Below are 22,245 nucleotides of genomic sequence, written 5' to 3' on the forward strand. Positions count from 1 at the left end.
GCAGCAGAATCAGAAGAGGAAGCTGTCAAGAAGCAAGAGGACCATGTAGCCTTCCAACACACGTCTTCGTTTCAAGTCTTGAAGGTAACGATGTTGATGCTCGGGATGCCTTGGGCATGTTCTGTTCTGACAGAAGTCCTCTTAAGATCTGATGTTGTTATGGAGAGGTTGCCCGGGAGGAAAACCAAGAATGGGATCAGAGATGCGGTTTTAACCTCCTCGTTGCCATGCAACAGCTCCTCTTGACGCACAAGATTTGCAGGAGAAACGAAGCAAGCCCTTCAAAGGGACCAGAAGTGGCTACACAACCACAACACAACCGCTTTGTGTGTACGGACAGCCCTCGACTTAACCATCGTTCGGTTTAGCGGCCGTTCTGAAGCTACGGAAGAAAAGTGGCTTAACAACCTGCAAATATATACGTGGTTAGAAAAAAAATAATAATGTTAAAGCTGCATATCGATGATAAGCCAGAAGTATTTTTGTTAGGGATAGTACCGGAAAAATATCATAAAAAGGGAAATTTTTATTTAATATTGCACGTTTTAGACGGCAGCTAAAGAATTGCCTTTGCACAGTGTTGGAAAAATGAGGAAACACCGAGAGAAGGAGATGCAATTAAAAAAAAATAGATTGGTATCCAGCGGCAACGGACGTCTGGAAGGCTTCTCCTGCCTCCAGCGCCCGAATCCGGCCGCCGCCGAGGCCCTCAGGGGCCAGGTGTTCCGAAAAGGACACCTGCCGCACGGACGGCTCGCCAGGGGTCTCCCAGCCGACATACAGGACTGTGGGGACCGATGCTGGCGCGTCCTAGGCTTGGCGGGGTTCGGAGGCCACAGGCCGCGGCCATTATTTTGGTCGTCGCCTGGGCCGCTGTGCCCGGTGACACCGGGGCATTGGATTTATAACTGCAGCAGCCTGGTGGTGAACAGGGCACGGAGAAGAATTGAGGAGGAGAAGGGAAGGGAATATCGGTAAACGTGAGTGGACTGCTCCGGAGTGCGGGGGGGTTTTTTCTCCCCTGCGGTTGGAAGGAGCACGAGTTATTCTGGAGAGAGGAGAACTTAAAATAAGAAGATTACCGGTTTTGTGGAGCTCTGGAGAGAAGAGGTGATGGAGAAATTTAGGAGGGAAGGTTTGAGGCCCCCCCTCCTTCTGGGGAACAGTGGTGGCGTCCAGCTTCCGCCTTCACTATGAGAATTTTGATGACATCACTTCCCTTCGGCTTCCTGGTTGACTAACTGTACTCTGGACTCGTTGCTCCTGTGAGTGCCCCCTGGTGGATCCGGAGGAAATTACAAGGATACTGTGCCTGCCTGAGGATTTTGTATTTTTTTTCCTTAATGGCAAAAGGTCAGAGACCAACTGCTGGAGAGATGGAGAGAATTTTGGAAAAGTTATCTAATATGGACAAGAAATTGGATGAAATAAGAGCAGAAATTGTGACTATCCAAAAGGATTTAAAGGATACTCAACAAGTTTCAGCAGAAAACAAGCAGAAAGTGGAAGGTTTGGAGGCGAGATGCGGGCAGTGCAGAAAAGAGAGGCGACAGGCAATGCTGTGCTTGGACTACAGATGGATAAAATGTCTTATTTCCTTAGGTTTCAAAATTTGGAAGAAGTGGACCAAGAAGACTTGAGAGATGTTGTGACTAAATTGTTGGGAGAATTTCTTGGGAGAGGTGTTGATTTCATGAATTGGGATGTGGATCGAGTTTATAGAGTTAATTCGCAATATGCATACGCATGCAGTTCCTAGAGAGGTTCATGTCAAATTTGTGAGAAGAGAGACGAGAGATGAAATTCTTAGAAAACATAGGAGTGGGGCACTGATTTACAGGGGCAGGGAGATAGCCATTCTGAGGCAGATTCCCAGACAGGTACGTGAAAAAAGAAAGAAATATTATTTTTTGTCAAGCAAATTGTACCAGAAGGAGTGGGCTTCAGATGGCTGATGCCAGAGGATTGATGATTTTCCGGGAGGGCATTACGAAAAAATCAGTACAATTGCGGAGGCTACGGCCTATGTGGAGGAACTCTAAGCCCTCCTGGAATCAGATGACCCAGGAATTGAAGAAGGGAGGTTATAGATCATGGGAGAGCGGCTGCCGCTGTTGCGGCCCTGGAGTTGGGTCAGGCTGAACCCAGAGTTCTGAGATCTAAAACTAGGAAGTGATAAAGATATTTGGGATTGTGTTGGTTTTCCTTACTCTCCTTTGTACGATATTCTGTTTATTCTTGACTCTTCTTTATTACGTATTTAAAATTTGTAAACTTAGCTACTTCGTGTCACCTGCTTGCCATATGGCTGTTGTATGTGTTAAAAAATTTGAGTAAAATTCTTATTTTAGATAAGAAAAATGAAAATTTACCATACCTGAAATGTATTTGTATAAACCTTTTTTGACTAATAAAAACTTTTTGAATATAAAAAAAAAAAAAAAAATAGATTGCGCAGAAATGGATAGATCAGGAGTGCGTGCCTGGCTCCAAGTGCCAAAAGCTCATGCCCTCGTCTGGGCCGGAACCAGGAAGAGGAGGAGCTGCCCAAGGGGCATGTGCATGCCGGAAAATGAACTCCTGTTTCCTGAGTGTGCAAGTCTCCCGGTTACTGCTGCGCACGCGAACACACCGATCAGCTGACATACTCATGCTGGAAAACGGAAGAGCGCCTCTTCCAGTTTCTGCCACTGCCGCACACACAAAAGCCAGCACATGGTTGCGTGCCAGAAACCTGGAAGAGGAACGGGCGACGCCGCGTGCGCCAGGCGACATGGCTCCGTGTGCAACTTTGGGCATGCGTGTCATAGGTTCGCCATCACTGGGCTAGACTGACGTTAAAGATCAAAGAGAAGGAAGATAACAGAATATTTTCAAATATGGGGTTTGTTTTATAAATGGTTGGATATAATAGAAGTAGAAATTAGGAGCTGGGAAAACATTATTTTGTAAGCAATTGATCTGGACAATACACTGTTCACAAAGCACTTAAGCATGTTAATTGAAAATGTATAAATAAGCTATATATTTAAAAAAGTGACTTAACAACCTGTCCTCGGACTTACGACCATTGCTGCATCCCCATGTTCACGTGGTCAACACTTGGATGCTTGCAACTGGTGTGTATTCACAACAATTGCAGCTCACCCCCACCCCCCGCCACTTGTTGCTTCCACCAACAAGCCAATCGGAGAAACCGCAAACGAAACGTGATTCGCTTAATAACTTCTCAATCCCCGTGAGAAAAAGACATTGTAAAATGGAGCGCGACCTCTTTAACAACTGTCTTGCTTACCGGCAGAAATTCTGATCCCAATTTAAGGGGTTGTAACCGTGTTTCAAGGAGGCATCAGGTGGTTCGGAAACCCAAATCTTGAAATGCAGGTAGTCCTCGACTTACGACTGCAAGACAGCCCAATGTTTTTTCGTTGCTAAGCAAGACGTCGGTTCAGTGAATTTTGCCCCCTTTCCTGCCACGGTTGTTACAGTAAGTGAATCACTGCGGTTGTTCAATTAGTGACACGGTTGTTAAGTGAATCCGGATTTCCCGTTGGACTTTGCTTGTCAGAAGGTCGCAAAAGGGGGTCGCGTGACCCCTGGACACGGCAACCGTCATAAATATGAGTCCAAATTTCAAGGCAGCAACGGTCGTAAGTGTGAAAAACTGGTCACAAGTCACTTTTCACGGTGCGGTTGTGGCTTTGAACAGTCACTAAGTGAACCATTGTAATTCGAGGACTCCCTGTAATGTATTTATATCTCCTTTTAGGATTATGTCCAAGCTCTGACCGGCTTCTGTTACGACGGTGTAGAAGGACTCATCTATCTGGTCCTGTTCTCCTTTGTGACGGCCCTGATGTTCAGTTCCATTGTGTGTAGCGTCCCGCACACTTGGCAGCAGAAGAGGTAGGTGTGCAAAAAATAAAAGTTTGTGTGTGTGTGTGTGTGAGAGAGAGAGAGAGAGAGAGGCAGTGTCCCATGTTAGCAATGATTTGTGAATGCTGGTTTTATAGATTTAATCCATTTACTGATCATTATCATCATCATTTAACGACCCCATAATCTCTTCCCGGGTGGAGTCTGGGCAACTGAATGGAGCTAGCAGAGCGTTTTAATGGCCAGATGCCCTTCCCGTCGCCAGTGCGGAGTTTTGTTCAGCAGATATTCTTCAGCACTTGGAGTCCTAGTGGACAACCATTTACATATGAGCCAGCCGTGTGCAGCAGCTGCTAAAAAAGCCAACACAGTTCTGGGCTGCATAAACAGAGGGATCGAATCAAGATCACGTGAAGTGTTAGTGCCACTTTATAATACCTTGGTAAGGCCACACTTGGAATACTGCATCCAGTTTTGGTCGCCACGATGTAAAAAAGATGTTGAGACTCTAGAAAGAGTGCAGAGAAGAGCAACAAAGAGGATTAGGGGACTGGAGGCTCAAACATACGAAGAACGGTTGCAGGAACTGGGTATGTCTAGTTTAATGAAAAGAAGGACTAGGGGAGACATGATAGCAATGTTCCAATATCTCAGGGGCTGCCACAAAGAAGAGGGAGTCAAACTATTCTCCAAAGCACCTGAAGGCAGGACAAGAAGCAACGGGTGGAAACTGATCAAGGAGAGAAGCAACCTAGAACTAAGGAGAAATTTCCTGACAGTGAGAACAATTAATCAGTGGAACAACTTGCCTCCAGAAGTTGTGAATACTCCAACACTGGATAGTTTTAAGAAGATTTTGGATAGCCATTTGTCTGAAGTGGTGTAGGGTTTCCTGCCTGAGCAGCGGGTTGGGCTAGAAGGCCTCCAAGGTCCCTTCCAACTCTGTTGTTATATTATATTATATATCGTGCCCAGAGAGAGAAATATCTGCCTCTACCTAGGATCGAACTCACAGCCTCCTGGTTGTGAGGCGAGAGCTCCACCTCTAGGCCACCACCGCACCACTCTCCTACTATGGATGATATATTTAGGGCATTCCTTTCCTGATCCCTGCAGGCTGCAAAAAAAAAAAAAAAAAAAAAGGACACTCCAATAGAAATGGCAAAGGTTAAGGAGGCATGAACGACTCCTAAGGGTGGCCGAGATGGTTGTGTTACACCCACAACTTTTTTTGTAAAAAAAAAAAAAATTCTTCTTCTCCGGAGCAGGGAAGAGTCTGTGTGTGTGTTTTAAAAGGCTCCAGACTTCATTCGTACAGTCGCAGCTGCCATCTTGATGCTTTGGATCGACAATCCTCCCGTCCCAGAGTCCGCCTCCACTTTCTGCGGCTGCCAAATGTGAAGACTCTGATTGCCAGTTTGTGGTAGATGTGTCATCCTTGACTCACAATTTGCCTTCTACAGCAACTGTAGACTGCCCCCTTGTGGCGTCGGCTGCAAACGAGCCTCGGTCCAGAATCTTCTTCTTTTTAAAAAAAAAAATGTTCCTTGAATAACAGGAAAAACAAAATTAACAGAAAAAGAATAACAGAGCGGGAAGGGACCTTGGAGGCCTTCTAGTCCAACCCCCTGCCCCAGGCAGGAAAACCCTCTACCCTTTGAGACCCATAGTTGTCCAATCTCTTCTTAAAAACTTCCAGTGTTGCGAACAACTCAACTCTAAATTTTCTTTTGTATTAATTGATTTTACTTTGACTGTAAACCGCCCTGAGTCCTTTGGGAGAAGGACGGTATAGAAATCGAAATAATAATAATAATAATAATAATAATAATAATAATAATAATAATAATAATAATAATAATAATAATAATAATAATAATACAATAACAATAACAACAACAACTACTTCTGGAGGCAACTTGCGCTCCATTGGTTAATTAACAGAGTAACAGAATGACTCTGCCCAGTGTGAGGAGTTCGATCCTAACTGGGTCAAGGGTGACTCAGCCTTCCATCCTTCTGTGGTCCCAGTAAAATGAGGACCCAAATTGTTGGGGGCAAAAGGCTGACTGTGAACTGCTTAGAGAGGGCTGGAAAGCGGTATATAAGTGTTATTTAGATCACTAGTTATTGCTGGTGATATTGCTATGTCAAAGCACAGCTTAATGAAAGCATCTCAGATTAACAGAATACCAGAGTTGGAAGGGACCTTGGAGGTCATCTAGTCTAATCCCCTGCTCAGGCAGGAAACCCTCTACCATTTCAGACTAATTGTTTATTTATTTATTTTATTTTATTTATTATTTAAATTTCTATACCGCCCTTCTCCCAAAGGACTCAGGGCAGTTCACAGCCAGATAAAAATACACAATAATATTACAATATAAATACAATTAAAATACAATTAAAAAACTTATTCAATTGGCCGAGATTAAAAATTTAGGATAAATAATAAAAAACCCATTAAAAACCCATAAATTTAAAAAACTAACCCAGTCCTGCGCAAATAAATAAGTGAGTTTTAAGCTCGCGACGAAAGGTTCGGAGGCCCGGAATGTTGTCCAATCTCTTCTTAAAAACCACCAGCGTTGGAGCAACCCACAACTTTTGGAGGCGACTTCCGTTCCATTGGTTAATTAACAGAGTAACAGAGTTGGAAGGGACCTTGGAGGTCTTCTAGTCCAACCCTTGTTCAAGCAAGGGACCCAATACCACTTCAGACAAGTAGTTGTCCGATCTCTTCTTAAAAGGCTCCAGTGATGGAGGAGCAACCCACAACTTCTGAAGGCAAAGCTGTTCCACTAATTCATTGTTCTCACTGTCAGGGCCTTTTTCTCCATTTCTTCTCCACCAGGAGCACCGAAGACGATGGAGAGGAAGAATCCACAGCTCAAGGGAACCGGCAAACTCACGACAACTTGTACCGAGTCCATATGCCGAGTCTCTACAGTTGTGGGAGCAGCTACGGCAGCGAAACCAGCATCCCGGCAGCTGCACATACCGTCAGCAATGCGCCCGTCACTGAGTACATGTGAGTGGAAGCATTTGGGGGGTTGCAGTTGAGGTCTCAGCCTTAGAAATTTGCATCTAGCTGGAGTTGACCTACAATACATCAGACAGAACAGTGAACCGAATTGAAAAACCCAGATTCCATCCAGATCTAGATCATGGGTGCCCAACCTTGACACGTTGTAAGACCTGTGGACTTCATGCTGGCTGGGGAATTCTGGGAGTTGAAGTCCACAGGTCTTAAAAGTTGCCAAGGTTGGACATCCCTGAGCTAAGACATTCTGAGTTGTTTCCTGCCCTGAGGATCATCAGAATCAAAGCAACCCATTTCGTGGTTGCCACCATCCACTGACTCCAGAAAGTATGACAAGAGCATCAGTGGATACTCGGTGAGTTTAAAGCAATCCTTTTCGATTTCAGCAACCTTAAGATACTGTATTTTTCGAAGTATAAGAAGCACCCCCCCCCATAAAAGAGAGTGAAAATTTGGGTGTGTCTAATACACTGAATGTAGCCCCATCCACCCGCTGTCCCCACCCACCCAGAAAATGGGTCACACGGAGGCAGCAATAGGCTATGGCAATCCCTGCAGCCTGAAACAGCTGATCTTTGGGAGGCCGATCCAACCGACTATCAGCTGCTTGTGCTAATCAGGCTGTGCTGAAGCTGAAACGGGCTGTTTGCTGCAAGGAGGCAAATTGCTAGGAGGCAGAGGCAGACTTTTTTCCCCTCGTTTTCCTCCAGCGCGTCTTATAGTCCGGAGCATCTTATACTCTGAAAAATACGGGTATGTGGACTTCAACTCCCCAAATCCCCCAGTTTCCAAGAGGAGAGGCAACACCTTTTCCAAGGACTCTTCCTTGAGATCTTGAATAAGCACCACATCTCCAAGTTCTCAATCTTGATTCTTTTCCTCCCAGGACGCAGAACGCCAATTTCCAGAACCCCCGTTGCGAGAACACTCCTCTGATTGGCCGGGAATCTCCGCCTCCTTCTGTAAGTTCTGGTCTTCCTTTTTGAAAGGTTAAAAATCACCATCTGTTCTGAAGATCTGGACAAAGAGCTGCGGGGGCGGGGGGGGGTCTTCTCCCTCCCGATTCACAAATCCATCCAAGAGACACGCCTGCCCACTTCTCCTCATTAAGTACCCTGTTTCCCCGAAAATAAGACACCCCCTGATAATAAGCCCAATCGGGCTTTTGAGCGCATGTGCTAAAATAAGCCTCCCCCCCAAAAAAATAAGCCCTCCCCGAAAATATTTAAATGCAGAGATGGAAATCAGGTAAGATGGCAGGAGTAGCCCCATCTTCCTTCACGTGCCCTAAAATAATAAGACCTCCCCGAAAATAAGGCCAAGACAGGGTTATTATTTTTGGGGAAACACGGTATGGAACCCTGTCTTGTGGCGGGCAGGCTGATATTCACTCCCCTGCAAAACACACCCGGAAAACATTACATGATTGTGACGATGGGGCCTTCGTCGAGTTGTGGACCACGAGCAAAAATTCTGCAGAAGGTATCCTGAACAAGAGCCGGTAATGTTTGGCCACGGGGCTTTATGGTGACATCAAATTCAGCCTTGAAGGAAAGACAGCAGTGTGTTCCCTTCTCTATTTGAGTTCATCTTGGGTTTTTTAATATTCATAATTTCCTTCTTTGGGGTGGGAAAGAATCTGATTTCCAGAAAGAAAACTTATGAATTTTATGGAAGATTCTCTTTGAACAAGAAGCTATTATTTAAAAAAAAAAAAAACAACCACCCTGAGTTTTTTTTTTTTTTTGTTTACATTTATATCCCGCCCTTCTCCGAAGACTCAGGGTGGCTTACAATGTATAGGGCAATAGTCTCATTCTATTTGTATATTTTTTACAAAGTCAACTTATTGCCCCCCCAACAATCTGGGTCCTCATTTTACCTACCTTATAAAGGATGGAAGGCTGAGTCAACCTTGGGCCGGGCTCGAACCTGCAGTAATTGCAGGCTCTGTGTTCTAATAACAGGCTTCTCTGCAGCCTGAGCTATCCCGGCCCCTATTTATTTATTTTCTTTAATTTCCTGAGTTGCGATCTTATATCTCGATTTATTCTAGTCTTTGTACTGGCGGTCTCGGTACAACGGTCTTCTGCCAGCAATGGAATATCTTCAAAGGGGGATCGGTTATGTTTTATGCCTTCAGTATATTAAAAGAACAACAAAAAAAACCCACAAACCAACAGTCTTTTTTTAAGGGAAAAAAAAATGGCTGGGTCTCGTAGAAGAGATTTTAGTCTTGGTAAGGAAAAACAGATGCTTGGACCATCCGTTCAGGCCATAATTAGAAATACGTTGCAGTCATTCTGAAATGTTTTGATTTCGGAAAGATTCAAGCTGCTAGCTTTTTTAGAGCAAATTCTTTTTTTGTGTGTGTGTGGGGGGGAAGGTTTATTCTTCTGATTATGCATATGGTGTTAGTGATGATGCAACCTACTGCTGCAGGTGTTTGGACACCTTCAATACAACCTATTAAAGTATCTTTACTTTACGTTACTGGGAAGAACATAGTGGTAGAGGTTTTGTTTTCTACCCTTCTCCTTTGGCAAAATAAAAAAAAAAAATCCTAACTTTCAGAAGATTGGAAAGAAGCCATTTGGCCTTCAAGACATCTCTAGCCAGTGTTGTGTTTTTTAAGAAGATGTTGGATAACCCATTTGTCTGAAGTGGTGGAGGGGTTTCCTGCCTAAGCAGGAGGTTGCACTAGAATAGGGGTCTTCAACCTTGGCAACGTTAAGATTTGTGGACTTCAACTCAAAAATTCTGGGAGTTGAAGTCCACAAGTCTTAAAGTCACCAAGGTTGGAGACCCCCAGACTAGAAGACCTCCAAGGTCCCTTCTCTTGTTATTCTATTCTATTCTATCTGGAAGGATAAGAGATCTGGTCTTCAAAAGAGAAAGGAGCTTCAAGTTGATACAATGGGAACAATTAGTTCAGGACCTGGGATGTAGAGATACGTTTGGTGCCCTACCTCAACGTATAAGAAGACAGGCACTGCCACCAAGATAGAAGCACCAGCACGTTTTGAGTTTTTATCTTAGGACTTTGGGTGGTCCATGCTTTGGAGGTTGAGAGGAAGAGGACACCCACTGCTTATGAAAAACGGAAGTGTTCTTCTGTAGCACACAGGTAAAGCTAAAGGTTCCCCTTGCATATATGTATGTAGAGTCCCGACTCTAGGGGGCACTGCTCATCTCCGTGTCAAAGCCGAAGAGCCAGCGCTGTCCGAAGACGTCTCCGTGGTCATGTGGCCGGCATGACTCAACGCCAAGGGCGCACCGAACGCTGTTCCCTTCCCACCAAACGTGGCCCCGATTTTTTCTACTTGCATTTTTTATGTGCTTTCGAACTGCTAGGTTGGCAGAAGCTGGGACAAGTCACAGGAGCTCACCCTGTTATGCGGCACTAGGGATTTGAACCGCCGCTGAACTGCCAACCTTCCGATTGACAAGCTCAGCGCCTTAGCCATTGAGCCACCGTACTCGGAGGTGGTATGCAAAAAGGTAGACACTATCTAAATGGGACCGGAGTCTCCTTTCGTAGTAGGCTTTGTGGAAAGTAGCTTTGTCAAGAGTACCAACGGGTGACTTGGCCAAACCGTGTCCCACCAAGCTTCTCTGATGAGATCAGAGTTGGCTAAGGCTGCTCAAAAAAAAAACCCAGAGAAGCGTGCATGCAGAATTGGACCCAAATCCAAGTCACGAGGTCATACCGTTAAGAGGGTTCTGAACCAAAGCAGAATAGAGTAGCGCTCCTCGAGATTTTGTTCCTTTTGGGACCCGACTTGTGGAATACCAAGTCCGCTTCTCCAGTAGGGCAAGAGTTGTCTTCTTCATCGTTTGTCTCTCTCTCTCTCTCTCTCGTTTTTTTTTTTGGTCCCCCGAGTCATCCCTTCTTTCGTTTTCCTCCCCTTCCTGGCTCCGAGGCCTGTTCTCCAAGGATGACCCGTCCCCTCCCCCCAAATCATTGACATCCCTGCCACAACTGGTCACATGCTTGCACTTGTGGGTTTTTTCATGCACGTTGAGGCTGCACTCTTCTCTCTTTTTCTCTCTCTCTTTTCCTGCATCATCACAGTTGTATTTGGCTGCCATGGACAGTAGCAGCCATATGAGCTGGCAGCTTAAGCCCTCGGACAGTGTTCGGACGTACTGGTAGCAGCGCCCGCAAAAACGGAACAGGTACTGAAAAACAAGGGTCCTTCTCGCTGAACGTCCACTCACCCACCCGATCCTGCTATCCTGCACTGACTTCCTTCAGGTCACCTGCCCGAGACTCCACGTCTCCTCCTCTCCCTGCACTTCCCCTCCCCCCCGTCTTTCTCCCCGCCAGGGTCTCTACACCCTGCTCCTCCTCCGTCGTGGAGGGACCTCTCCCAGCTTTTCATGGCAAAACTCCCTGCAATCCTTGTAGCTGTTGAGAATCAGAGCCTCCAGTCCCCACCCAGTCCCCTCCCCACACCCCTCCAGGGAGTTTTGCAATCGAGAAAGGACCCTTCTCTCTTTGGCTCTTCTGGGAACTTCAAGTTGGAGACCCACCAAGGATCTGAAACTGGATTGGTTTATTGCATCTCCTCCGTGGAACTCCCCTCCGTGGAGTTTTAGCTAGCTGAGCTCACCTGAAACATACGTAGCTAACCTCTCTCGCCAAACCCTTATTTGTCTCTCTCCCAATCTCTTTCCCTTCGTGTCAAAGTGTTCTATGTATTTTTATTTTTATTTAAAAAAAAAAAACGTTGATTGGGTGATTTAAGTCGTGTCTGTAGCTGCCCATCTCGTAAGAGAGATCCTGGGCGGTGTGCAGAGGTCAAAACCAACCACTGTCAACTATACCCCAGAGAGGTTGCTGTGAAACTGCTAACAGAGGTGTCTCCTGACAAATTTTCAAACCCAGAAGGCTTTAAGATTCAGACAGCTGGATTTTGAAATCACCTCCCTTCCATTTTCAAGCAGAGTTTTTCATAGCTTCAAAACAGCCTTTTTTTTTTCTTGCCCACCTGATTTGGCTGCGGGCGAACCAGCTTCAGAAGCAACAACGAGATATCGTTGTTTGTCATTTTGAATTTCAACCCTAGCTTAAACCGGGATAAGAGTTTAATCTGGTGCAGGTTACACCCTCCTTGAAAGAAACTAGCTAATCTAGTGGCAAAGTTAAGCTTATTTATCTAAGAATAGGAGCTAAGGGGTTCTTCCCCCTAGTTCTAATGTGGAACAGATAATGGTTATTTGTCTAATTCTAATTCTATCCTGGTTTTGTTCACGAAGCTGACCAATTCCATATCTCCCAGGTGGGTGCTACCTCTTAGCTCCATCTACCTTCCATAAGGTAGAAATAAACCTTGAATATGGGAGCTACCAACAGCTTGCTAAATCCTCCAAGCTCCACCACTGATGATAGGACACAGGTCCCTGGTGGCTGAGAAGACCATGCATTGTTCATTATCCTTGGTCTCCTGCTGACCTCCACAAGACAGCTAGTCATATCCCCTCGATACACACAGATCCTGGGGTATTCCACCAAGAGTTAGACGTAGACCTTCAGATGAGTTAGACATAGTCAATCCAGATGAGTTCAGGATTCCCGCAGCGAGAAACCTCCAGAACCCTTCCAGAAAACGGTAGCCTTCAACCAGCAAAGGCCAGCTTGCTACCTGTTGCTCAAATCTGATTAAATCAGACTGGTGCAAAAATATCTCCGAACTGATGAACATCTAGAGAACTCTTGAGAGAAGAGATTTATCCTAACTTTTGCGAAGCGTTCAGGACACAAACACCCCCGCCCTCACTTCCCAAGGACAGACACACCTACCTTATCTCTGCTGCCATTTGCCTGGTTTTTCCATCCTGGCTTCTTGCTTGTTTGCCATTTGCCCCGTTTCTCCATCCTGGCTTCTTGCTTCATCATATGCCGTTGAGAATCTCTAGAGTTTGGGTTTTCCCACCTTGGCAAAACCTTGCTCTAGCGTGAATTGTCCAAGAGGCAACATGCTTTGCTTTGGGGTGCATGGGCCAACAACCGCATGAGGAGGAACTGCGTATGTTATTGGGTGCATGCTTGCCTGCGATCTTCCAAAGGGTTTCCTCCTTTCTACTCCTGGGATGGTCTCTATTTCTGCCTCGCTTGGTCCACTCAACCATGGGGCAGGAATGCCAGGGTCCCGTCGTGGCTGTTTGGTTCACTGCATTCTCGTTCCTTTCTCAATGTTCTGTATTACAAGTCTTGTATTTCAGACATCTTTTTTTTTTTTTTTTCTGGAAGAAACTTGACAGGGGCAGAATGTAGCCTTAAGACCAAAACGTTTCTTGCTAGGGCCTGAAGTGTCAGCAGATGTTCTCCACCTTCTGTGTTGGCTCCTCCTGCAAATGCCGACTCGTCTTGAGAAAAAGCAGGGAAGCCAAGACGAGTTATATTTGGCATTGAGAGGTCCAGATGGCCAGTGTGACTTTCAGTGGAAGGACACACCAGAGGTGGCTCCAGAACATGGTGATGATACAGGGTCACCCTCGGGACTAAATCACACAAAAAACTAAAGGGGTAGAGATGGCCAGAGGTGTCTGTAGAACCCAGAAATTTCATCGGAGTGATGAAACCGACATGGGGATCAGGGTTGGGCTTCAAAAATTTTAGCAAGGGGTTCTCTGCCCTGGTTGCTGGATGGACGTGGCCATGGTGGGCGTGGCCTAGTCGGCCTTCTGCACCATGGTGGGTAGGTGGGCTTTTTTGCTCTCCCCAAGCTCCGGAGGCTTTCCTTGAGCCTCTGGGCGGGCGAAAATGGCCACCCCAGGCTCTGGAGGTCCTCTGGGCCCATTTCCGGCCTTCTTGAACTTCCAGTAGGCCTGTTGTTTGACCTCCTGGAGGCTCCGTGCACGCCCTGTACTTACCTGCATCCAAAACGGGTCCTGTGGGGACTCCTGGGAGGGGGTGGGGCAGCCAGGAGCAGGTGTTCTCCAAACTGCACAGAATCTTAGAGGTTCTCCCGAACCCCCAGCAGCCCACCTCTGACAGGGTTGTCCTGCCCTTTTCTTTCAAATTCGTGATACATTTTTGCAAAAGGAATAGAACAGGATGGTGTGTTTTTTTCCTGGAATCTGGAAGTAAACATCAGAAGCGGGGGTGGGTGGGAAATATCACAAATCAAGGCCAGGTGATTTAGGATGCTGCAGATGTCCATAAACGTGAGCCAGTTGCCAAGCACTCAAATGTGATCCCATCACCACGGGTTGTGTTTGTGTGTGTTTACAGCCATCAGAAACACTGGAAATGGGTCGTAAGGAGCTCTGGGGAAGTCCATCATAACTCAGGTCGAGGATTATCTGTCTGCCTGCTAAAATGGACTCTATTTTTAAGGCTGTGTTCTCTTCTCTGTGGAACTGAAATCTGTAGGATGATATTATTTTTTTCTGCCCTGGGTTTCTTTGAACTTTTGGAGTGGGGTGTTATCAGTTTCTGCCCACAAAACCCTTCATCGCTGCTCTTTAGCACATCCGCAAAGCTCTGTTTTCTTGGGTTTTGTGATCTCCGGTTGAGTGTCAGCTCCTTAATTTGTAACTCCGTGCTAAATCTTAAGTTCTCGAAAGGTCCATCAGACCCTCACGGTATCTGAAGTAAGGAGACCTTTCCCGACTATGAGAACAATTCACCAGGGGAACGTTTTGCCTTCAGAAGTCGTAGGTGTTCCATCACTGGAGGGTTTTGTTTTGTTTTTGAGAAGATGCTGGAGATTCCGTCGGTCTGAAATGGTCTAGGGCAAGGGTCTGCAAACTTGGCTCTTTTAAGACTTGTGGACTTCAACTCCCAGAGTTCCTCAGCCAGCAAAGCTGGCTGAGGAACCTGGGAGTTGAAGTCCACAAGTCTTAAAAGAGCCAAGTTTGCAGACCCCTGGTCTAGGGGGGTCTCCTGTTTGGGGGTTGAACTAGAAGATCTCCAAGGTCCCTTTTCAACGCTTGTGATTCTGAAGTAGCTCTTGACACATGGCTGTGAGTTGATAATCTTCTTGTTTTCTTCTCTTGGTTTCTGTTCTTCCTCTAGTACACCTCCAGCATGAGAGCCAAATACCTCGCCACCAACCAGCCTCAGCCGGATTCTGGAAGCGTGCACTGAAAACGAGGACACCTGGAAAGTGAAAAATGGAACGAAATGGGCCGACATTGCAAGCCTCTGCTGTCTTCACAGTTCTATCCTGCTTTTCTTCCCGAGTCCAGGATCCAGCTCAGTTGCATTTCCTGCTGCTTCTTCCCCAGCTTGACCTGGCCCATGTCCATGTGAAGACACCTCCGTAGAAGCTTATTGTTCCCTCGCAGTTCTCTCTCTACAGAGAGGGGGAAACAGACCTCCTCATGCTCATGTCCACGTGCTGAAGACCTGCTGGTCCTCTGTGTTCCTTCGCTGTACAGGGAATATGCTTTTGATGCCCGGAAATGGTCAAGTTGACCATCTCCTCCCTAAGGCTTCGGTCTAACCCACCAGAAACGATTGGATGAACCAGATGACTTAAACCTGGATCGTGGTGCTGTTGACGTGGCACGCTTGAAACGAAAGCCATCTTTAATGTCCGCTCTGCCATGAAGCTCAGATACCTCTCAGCTTCTCCTCCAGATTCTCCTCCTTGGAGCTGCCGTAGAGGCATCCTCGGTTCTCCTGCCAGCATTGGTGGATCTCCAACCTGGGATCTTCGCAAGTCCTTGGTCCCTTCCCTATTACAATGTGGTCTGCTAATTTAACCCTTTGCGATTCTCGGATACCTCTACTGCAAGTTTACTCCTCCGTTTTATTATCTGGGCTGAAAGTCCTGGAGAGAAGGGAGAAGGCTTCCTGCACCAGCTCTCATGTGGTTGGATGTATGTGCTTGGTCTGCACACACATACAAACACAGCCTTATATGAGCACACACTGTTTGTGCTCTGTCTGCCTTCCTCCTTTGTATCTGTACTTCCTACCAGCTCCCACCAAACATCTCTTGAGCCGAAGTCATCAAACTGGAAACAGCCACTCTTTCGGTGCCAAAATATTCCAGGAAAATATTTAAGGAGCGCTGTAGGTGGGAAGGCTGTGAAATATCAAATTTTGGGGAAAGGATTTGACACGTCAAGGAGATACCAGCAAAACTAAGCTTTTTCCCAAGGTTAGAAGGTCCTCCCAAGGTGTCCTCCTAGGTTAGACTTCTCCATGCTTATCATTTGGGCCTCTTTGGGGAGTTAGGACAGATGAATCCCTGTTGACGTTAGATGGAGAAAGTAGGGTTGTCCCTGATCCTGTATCCTTAAATCAGGAAGCAAAGATAAAATTACTGTTATGGGAAGACAGACACTTGAAGTTCAGGAGTGGAAGGGAGTCTCCAGATAGACTCTCACCTTAATTTGAAGGCCATCTGGAGATCAGTTGCTTCTTAACGTGTTGACAGTAAAGATGAGCAGCAAATTGGGAGGAAGAACAATTGCTGCAGGACACCTACCGGTGCTCCCGCTGTGTGAGATGATTAGGATATTGAATAGTTGCACCCTATTTTTATTGATCTCTTGGGTCTTCTCATTTTGAAAGCGCGGCGGTTTCCTTTTCAAGTTTTGCACGCTTGAGAGGAAGTTTTGCTTGCTTTCGCTCTTGAGAGATGTCCACACACACACACACACATACACATACACACCTCTCCGCCATAATTGCTTGCTTGCTTTGAAAACTTAGAACGTCCGAAGGCTCTGAAATCCTTAGATGCAGCTTGCGGCAGAATGAGGAGATACAAAACCACTGTTAGGTCTTTTTTAAAACATCAGGGTCACGTAAGCCATTATTTGTGTGTAAGTGCAGGGAGCCTCCTCAGCTTTGCAATCTGAGCTCTAGGTGCCGATCACACAGAGCTCATCGCCCAGTGGCATTGGGACAGGAACTGGACCTACTTCCAACCAGGAAGGTATTTGTACAAAAACGAAACCTCCCCCCAAAAAATAAATACATTCCTTCACAGACCACCTTTTGAAGCGTGCCCTTAAAAACAAAATTGTGCAGGTGATCATAGATCTTCAGAAGAACGTTCTTGGTAGCTCAGTTTGTGGAGAGCAGGAAGACAGCCCCGCCCTGCTCAGTCTTCTTTAGGAAGAAGAAAAACTTGAGCATGATCATCTTTAAGGAAGGGACCAGCAACTTAACCTTGTAATAATAACCACTATAGAAGCTGACTTTCTCCTGAAAAAGCTTGGGGGTATCCTGCACGAATTGGAGTTGTCGTCCGCATTTTCCAACAAGTAGAAGACAACCTGGTGGAGAAGACCAAGCTGTCGGATCTTGGTCGGGAGTTTGGCGCAGGGTGAATCTTCTCCAGGGACTTTGAACTCGGCCCAGCTTTTCAACTAACCGAGATTACAGAATCATCTCAAACTCAAAACTATGGTTGCGTTCTACGCACTCCCCGCGCCCACCCGTGTAAATATGGATTGCTGGGGACGCCGAGAGCACGTGCAGCTCTGGTGAGGCTTGCCTGGATGGCTCTCTTTTCAAAAAATGTGAGTGTGTTGCATGGTCACTTGTTTGCCTTCCAAGAGAAGCCGGGGTTACTTTCCCCGACTTCTCCTTCGTGCCAAGCATCCGTGGCGACCATTTCGACTGCTAAGGGCTGTTCACCGCTGGCTGTCCTCTCCTTCCAAACCAGCTTATCCCAAGTTTCCCCCTGTCCTCCCCGTCCTCCCTCAATTCTTGGCTGGCAAAGAGTGTTGACCTTCGGCTGGCTCGGTGTCTTCATCAGGGCTTCTGCACCAGCTTCTTTGGCACAGTAGGCGAAACCCCCACGAAGTCGTTTATTTTCTGTTGTCTTAGCTTTCTCTCTCTTTGGGTTTTGTTTTTTTCCAAGTTAAGAACTCTCAGGATGGCGCTGTAGACTTTTCCGGCCATTCGGTCGGTCAGGGGCAGGGGGGAGGAACCATCCCTGTGGACTTTTGGGCCGAAGAAATTCAGGAGACATTGAGTGGCGGGTCGCTAAGACCGCTTGGCCAGAACCTGAAGTAGGGGGACAAGAGGTTGGAGTGGAAAAGCGGAGCCCTAAAACTCTTCCTTCCTTCCCTTCCCGAGAGCCATTGCCAGGGGGATTGGTTTTTCCCGTGGCAAATGCCCTTTCTTGAAAACAATCTTAAAGGAAACCAAGGAACTACCTGGAGCTCATGAGGAATTTCTCCACAATCTGACATGTACATAGCATGGGGATGGACTTTTCCCGTCCAACGTTGAAGACTGCATTGTAATTGTTTTGGGGTTTTTGTTTTTTGTTTGTTTTTTTTAAAAAAAATCGAATCAAGACTTGGCTGTGAATTTATTTTTGTGTGTGCTGTCCAAAAACAAGAAAAACGTGTCGTGTTTCGTATCCTGTCTGTATAATATTAGCTCACTTGGTTTTGAATTTTCTTTGGCTTCTTAAAAGACGAGAAAAGGTTTTAAGGTGAAAAAAAAATATATATCGATATTCATCCATGTAGACTTGAAGGTTAGTTTCTTCTCAACTAGCCTCGATTAAAAACAAAAAACAACAAAAAAGCAAATCTGATAGGTATGTGTGAATTAAATACCTCAGGTGTGGCCAGCTTTTAACTGGAAGGAAGAGGAATGAGTAGCTTAAACCTGGCTTAAACTTGGAACGATTTTACTGAGGGCAAAATTTCTGGAGCGTCACAGAAAATGGGTGCGTTTTTGCACAGGTGTGTTAAATTCAGTTCCTGCTCAACTCGGCACACTTGCCATGGAGATCTCTTGTGCTTGTCTATCTGTGGCCCATAAGGACCCAAGACCTCTATTTTCTCCCAAAGCATGCTGGTGCTTCCTAAGATCTACTAACTAGGAAGTCAAGTAGCTGGGAATATCTGTTGGTGTTTCTCTCAGGATCCTTTGTGTGTTTGAGAAGGCCAAGATTGTGATCTCTTGTATTGTCCGCTTGAGCAGAGAGGAAGGTCAGAAGATGCAGTGTGGGATGTGATCCGTGTAGCCAGCAAGGCCAACAAGAAGGTTGAATGATGGGTCTGGTCCACAGTTCAGTTTTGATCGTGGATGGAGGCCATTGGGGCAGAAGGCATGTCGCTTTTGGGTACGTCTGCTTTGAGGCAACTGTGCCCATTTCTTCTTTGAAAAACCGAGATCTAGGACTTAGGGCATGTCAAAAAGCTTGTTGCGGTGAAGGTTCTGGGAATTGTTCAACCGTATCTGGGCCAAAAATAAAGTCTTTTAAAAGCCATAGCGATGAAACAAGGCTGGAGTTGTGCAGCTTTGGTCCTTACCCCACCCTTTCTGAGCTGTTGTCTAAGAGGAGGTGCTCTATTGGCTGCTTCCCCCCCCCCCATCAATCGGGCATCTTCCTCCAGGAAGTATGAAGCTTAATTAAAGTGAACAAGTCCAGTTCAGGCGTCTCTGATGAGGGAGAATAGAGAAATGTGGATCCGCAGCTTCCAAGCTGTTGTCTTCAAGAGTCCTTGAAGGGTCTGGGTTGGACCATGTTGGGTTAAAAAAAAAGCCTTCAGCCAAAAATAAAATAAAATTGAGCCTTCAGCCATCTGTTTCTGTCCTCCTTCATCTTGTAATTGATGGCCAAGTAGGTAGACAAGGACTCCAAAAAAAAAAAAACACCTTATCTTGGTCTCTGCTCATTTTTGAGGTGTGTTCCTCAGAGAAATGCTTTCTTTAAAAGTGAAACTCTTGGACCTGAAATAATTTAGACAGGCCCACAATTAGATCTCTAGATCCTAGGTGTTGTGAGTATGTCATGGTGATGCCTAGCTAAGCTTTGAGATCCTTGGAATATTGGATAGCTGGAACCAGATCTTCCACGTAACAAGGCAGGTTGTTGGCCAGGTCTTCTGGTCCACTGCTCAATGGAAGGGCATATGCCTTGCAGGCAAGAGCTCCAGTCCTTAAATCATTTCCAAATGGAGCAGAAAACTTGACCACCAGGCATTGTTAAGAGGACTTAAGTACTAAGTGCTTTGGTTCAATCTATGGCAGATGCTCCTGCTTGTAGCTAATGAGTTCTCGTTGGGAGAGGTGACTCCCTGGGCGACCAAGGACAGGTGCTGAGAAACTGATGGGACCTCTGTTCACCATCAGCTAATATGTAGTGGTGGGAGACCACCACATCCTTGTTAGTTAATCTTCAGATTTCCCCTGTAGACCAGGGGGGGTCTCCAAACTTGTCTCCAAACTTGTGGACTTCAACTCCTGGCTGAGGAATTCTGGGAGTTGAAGTCCACAAGTCTTAAAGTTGCCAAGGTTGGAGACCCCTGCTGTAGACCATCTCCCAACCTCAAGAAGCTTCTGAGAGGGAGAAAACGGTGCGCCTGGGACCAAACAGACACATCTACACACCGACACACTCAGAAGCCAACCTTAGAACCCATGTTAGCAGGGCCGTTGCGTACCTCGGACCTCAGTAAGCAGGGCTGAACGTTTTCTTACCTTTTCAACAACGCAACAACCATCACCACCACAGCCAACAGCGGCAGCTGCTGGACTAGCGTCAGGCTAGTTCTTTGGTGCTTTGTGAATTCAACAACCACACTTTTGTCTCTATGCAAGGTGGGACGTTCCTCCTGTTTTCACCCCTCCTTCTCTGATAACCCAGATCCATCTCTCAGGCTTCCCCAATCCAGTTGGGGGTTGGACTTAACGTCCCCCTGAATCAACTCAGCTTTTCAGGGAGGTAGGATGGGGATTCTGGGAACTGTGATCCCTCGAGAGCTTCTGATTCCCAGGAATATTGATGCTGTGGTCAAGAACTGGGCCTCTTCTATTCTCTTTCCCCCTACTTCAATCGATTTTGCGTTGAAGTCTCTTAGTAGGGTTGCTGATATTGTGGTTGCGTCTTTCATGACCCCCGCTTTGCCCCCCCCTCCCCCCAGAGCAAGCGAGTTCCATTAAAAACCCAGTTACAAAGAATCCTGGTTTATTACCCATCCAACACGCAGGCTAAATTGGGCAGGCAACGCCACCTCTTATGACGCAGGGCCAAGCTTCACCTTCTGAATTTCTGCCTGCCCGTGATTAGGAAAGGCACCAGAGCCTTGGTGGAGTTTGGCGCTATAGATGGTTGGCAACTAGCAATTCTATTCTCTCCTCTGTTCATTAGAGAATCAAACCTGGGAGATAATTTTGTAACTTTTAATTCTGTCGATCTCCAATTTTATTATTATTATTATTATTATTTGAGAGGTGTGGCAAATTCTACCAAGTCGAACTCCGAACTGGCGTTTTCAAACCGGGTTTTGCTTTAAACCACAATGGTTAATACAGCATTCTACTTTTATGTATACATATATAATATATGTATATGAAATATATATAAATATAATTTTTTAAAGCCTTTAGACGTGACTAGCTTCTTTCAAAGTTCTCCACCGGACAACCCCCCCCCCCCAAAAAAAAACATTTTTGAAATTTCACGGGGGTTTAAGTGGAGGGGGTGGGGTTTCAGCCTGATGACGATTATTTTTTAAAAACTTTTCTTTGACTTTTGGTTGAATTTTATGACCTTGTACTGTAGCTGTTTTTGTTTCGTTTTTTTTAACTGGTTTGTGTTCTTTCTGTTCTGCAGATATTACAACAGAAATGATTCTAAATGTAATTCCTGTGGTTTCTATTCCGCTTGGGTTTCATGTTTTAAAATAAACAACTTTGAAAAGGCTCTGCTTCGGCTAATGAATGGTTTTTATAAGTATATATTGTTCACTGTTAGTAGCTTTATCATTTGTCTGGTGGGTTGTACCTAGTCCCTCCACATGGTGGCAGCACCTGTCTGCGTTTTCCGTGGACAAAGGAGAATTCTTTCCATTGAAAATCATATAGAATTAGCATAGAGGTATTCCTCCATTTAGGACCGTTCCTATAGTGACGGTTCCAAATTACAACAGCATTGGAAAAAAAGACACACTCATTTTTCACTCATCAAAATTACTAACTTAACAACTGCGGGGGATTCACTTAGCAACGTGCAGCGAGAGTGGCCGTAAAATGGGACAAAGCTCGCTTCAGAAATGTCTGGCTTTGCGTAAGTAATTTTGGGGCTCAGTTGTGGCTATAAGTCGAGGACTACCTATAGATTCCTCTCATCGAGCTTTCAGATTTAGACTCCTAGAATCACAGAGCCGGACGGGACCTTAAGAGGTCTTCTAGTCCAACCCACTGCTCTTCCTGAATGTCAAGCCTCTATGCACAAGCTAGGTTAGTACTTATGGTTTAGAATGGAGTTCTAAGCAGAGTTGGAAGGGACCTTCTTGTTCTTTCTCAAATTTGGCAACTTGAAGACGTGTGGACTTCAACTCCCAGAATCCCCCCAGGAAGCAGAGAAAGCAAATAAGTGGTCAAAAAA

At 45.9% G+C, this 22,245-nt stretch overlaps 1 protein-coding gene across 3 annotated transcripts in view; it reads left to right on the forward strand.

The window, feature by feature from the left end:
• TTYH3 (tweety family member 3) overlaps positions 1-21,565 on the forward strand; it is a 61,010-nt gene extending 39,445 nt beyond the window's left edge. Inside the window, exons 11-14 of one of the 3 annotated variants that reach the window (XM_058156865.1) lie at positions 3,770-3,906; positions 6,731-6,907; positions 7,806-7,881; positions 14,946-21,565. In XM_058156865.1, the coding sequence (XP_058012848.1) occupies positions 3,770-3,906; positions 6,731-6,907; positions 7,806-7,881; positions 14,946-15,017 (462 nt within the window). In that variant the 3' untranslated portion in view covers positions 15,018-21,565. Of the gene's footprint in view, positions 1-3,769; positions 3,907-6,730; positions 6,908-7,805; positions 7,882-10,994; positions 11,352-14,945 lie in introns of those variants that run through there. The other 2 variants (XM_058156864.1, XM_058156867.1) reach the window with 2 other exon arrangements.
• Positions 21,566-22,245: the final 680 nt, after the last annotated feature.

Source organism: Ahaetulla prasina, chromosome 14, assembly GCF_028640845.1.
Source record: "Ahaetulla prasina isolate Xishuangbanna chromosome 14, ASM2864084v1, whole genome shotgun sequence".
Lineage (NCBI taxonomy): Eukaryota > Metazoa > Chordata > Lepidosauria > Squamata > Colubridae > Ahaetulla > Ahaetulla prasina.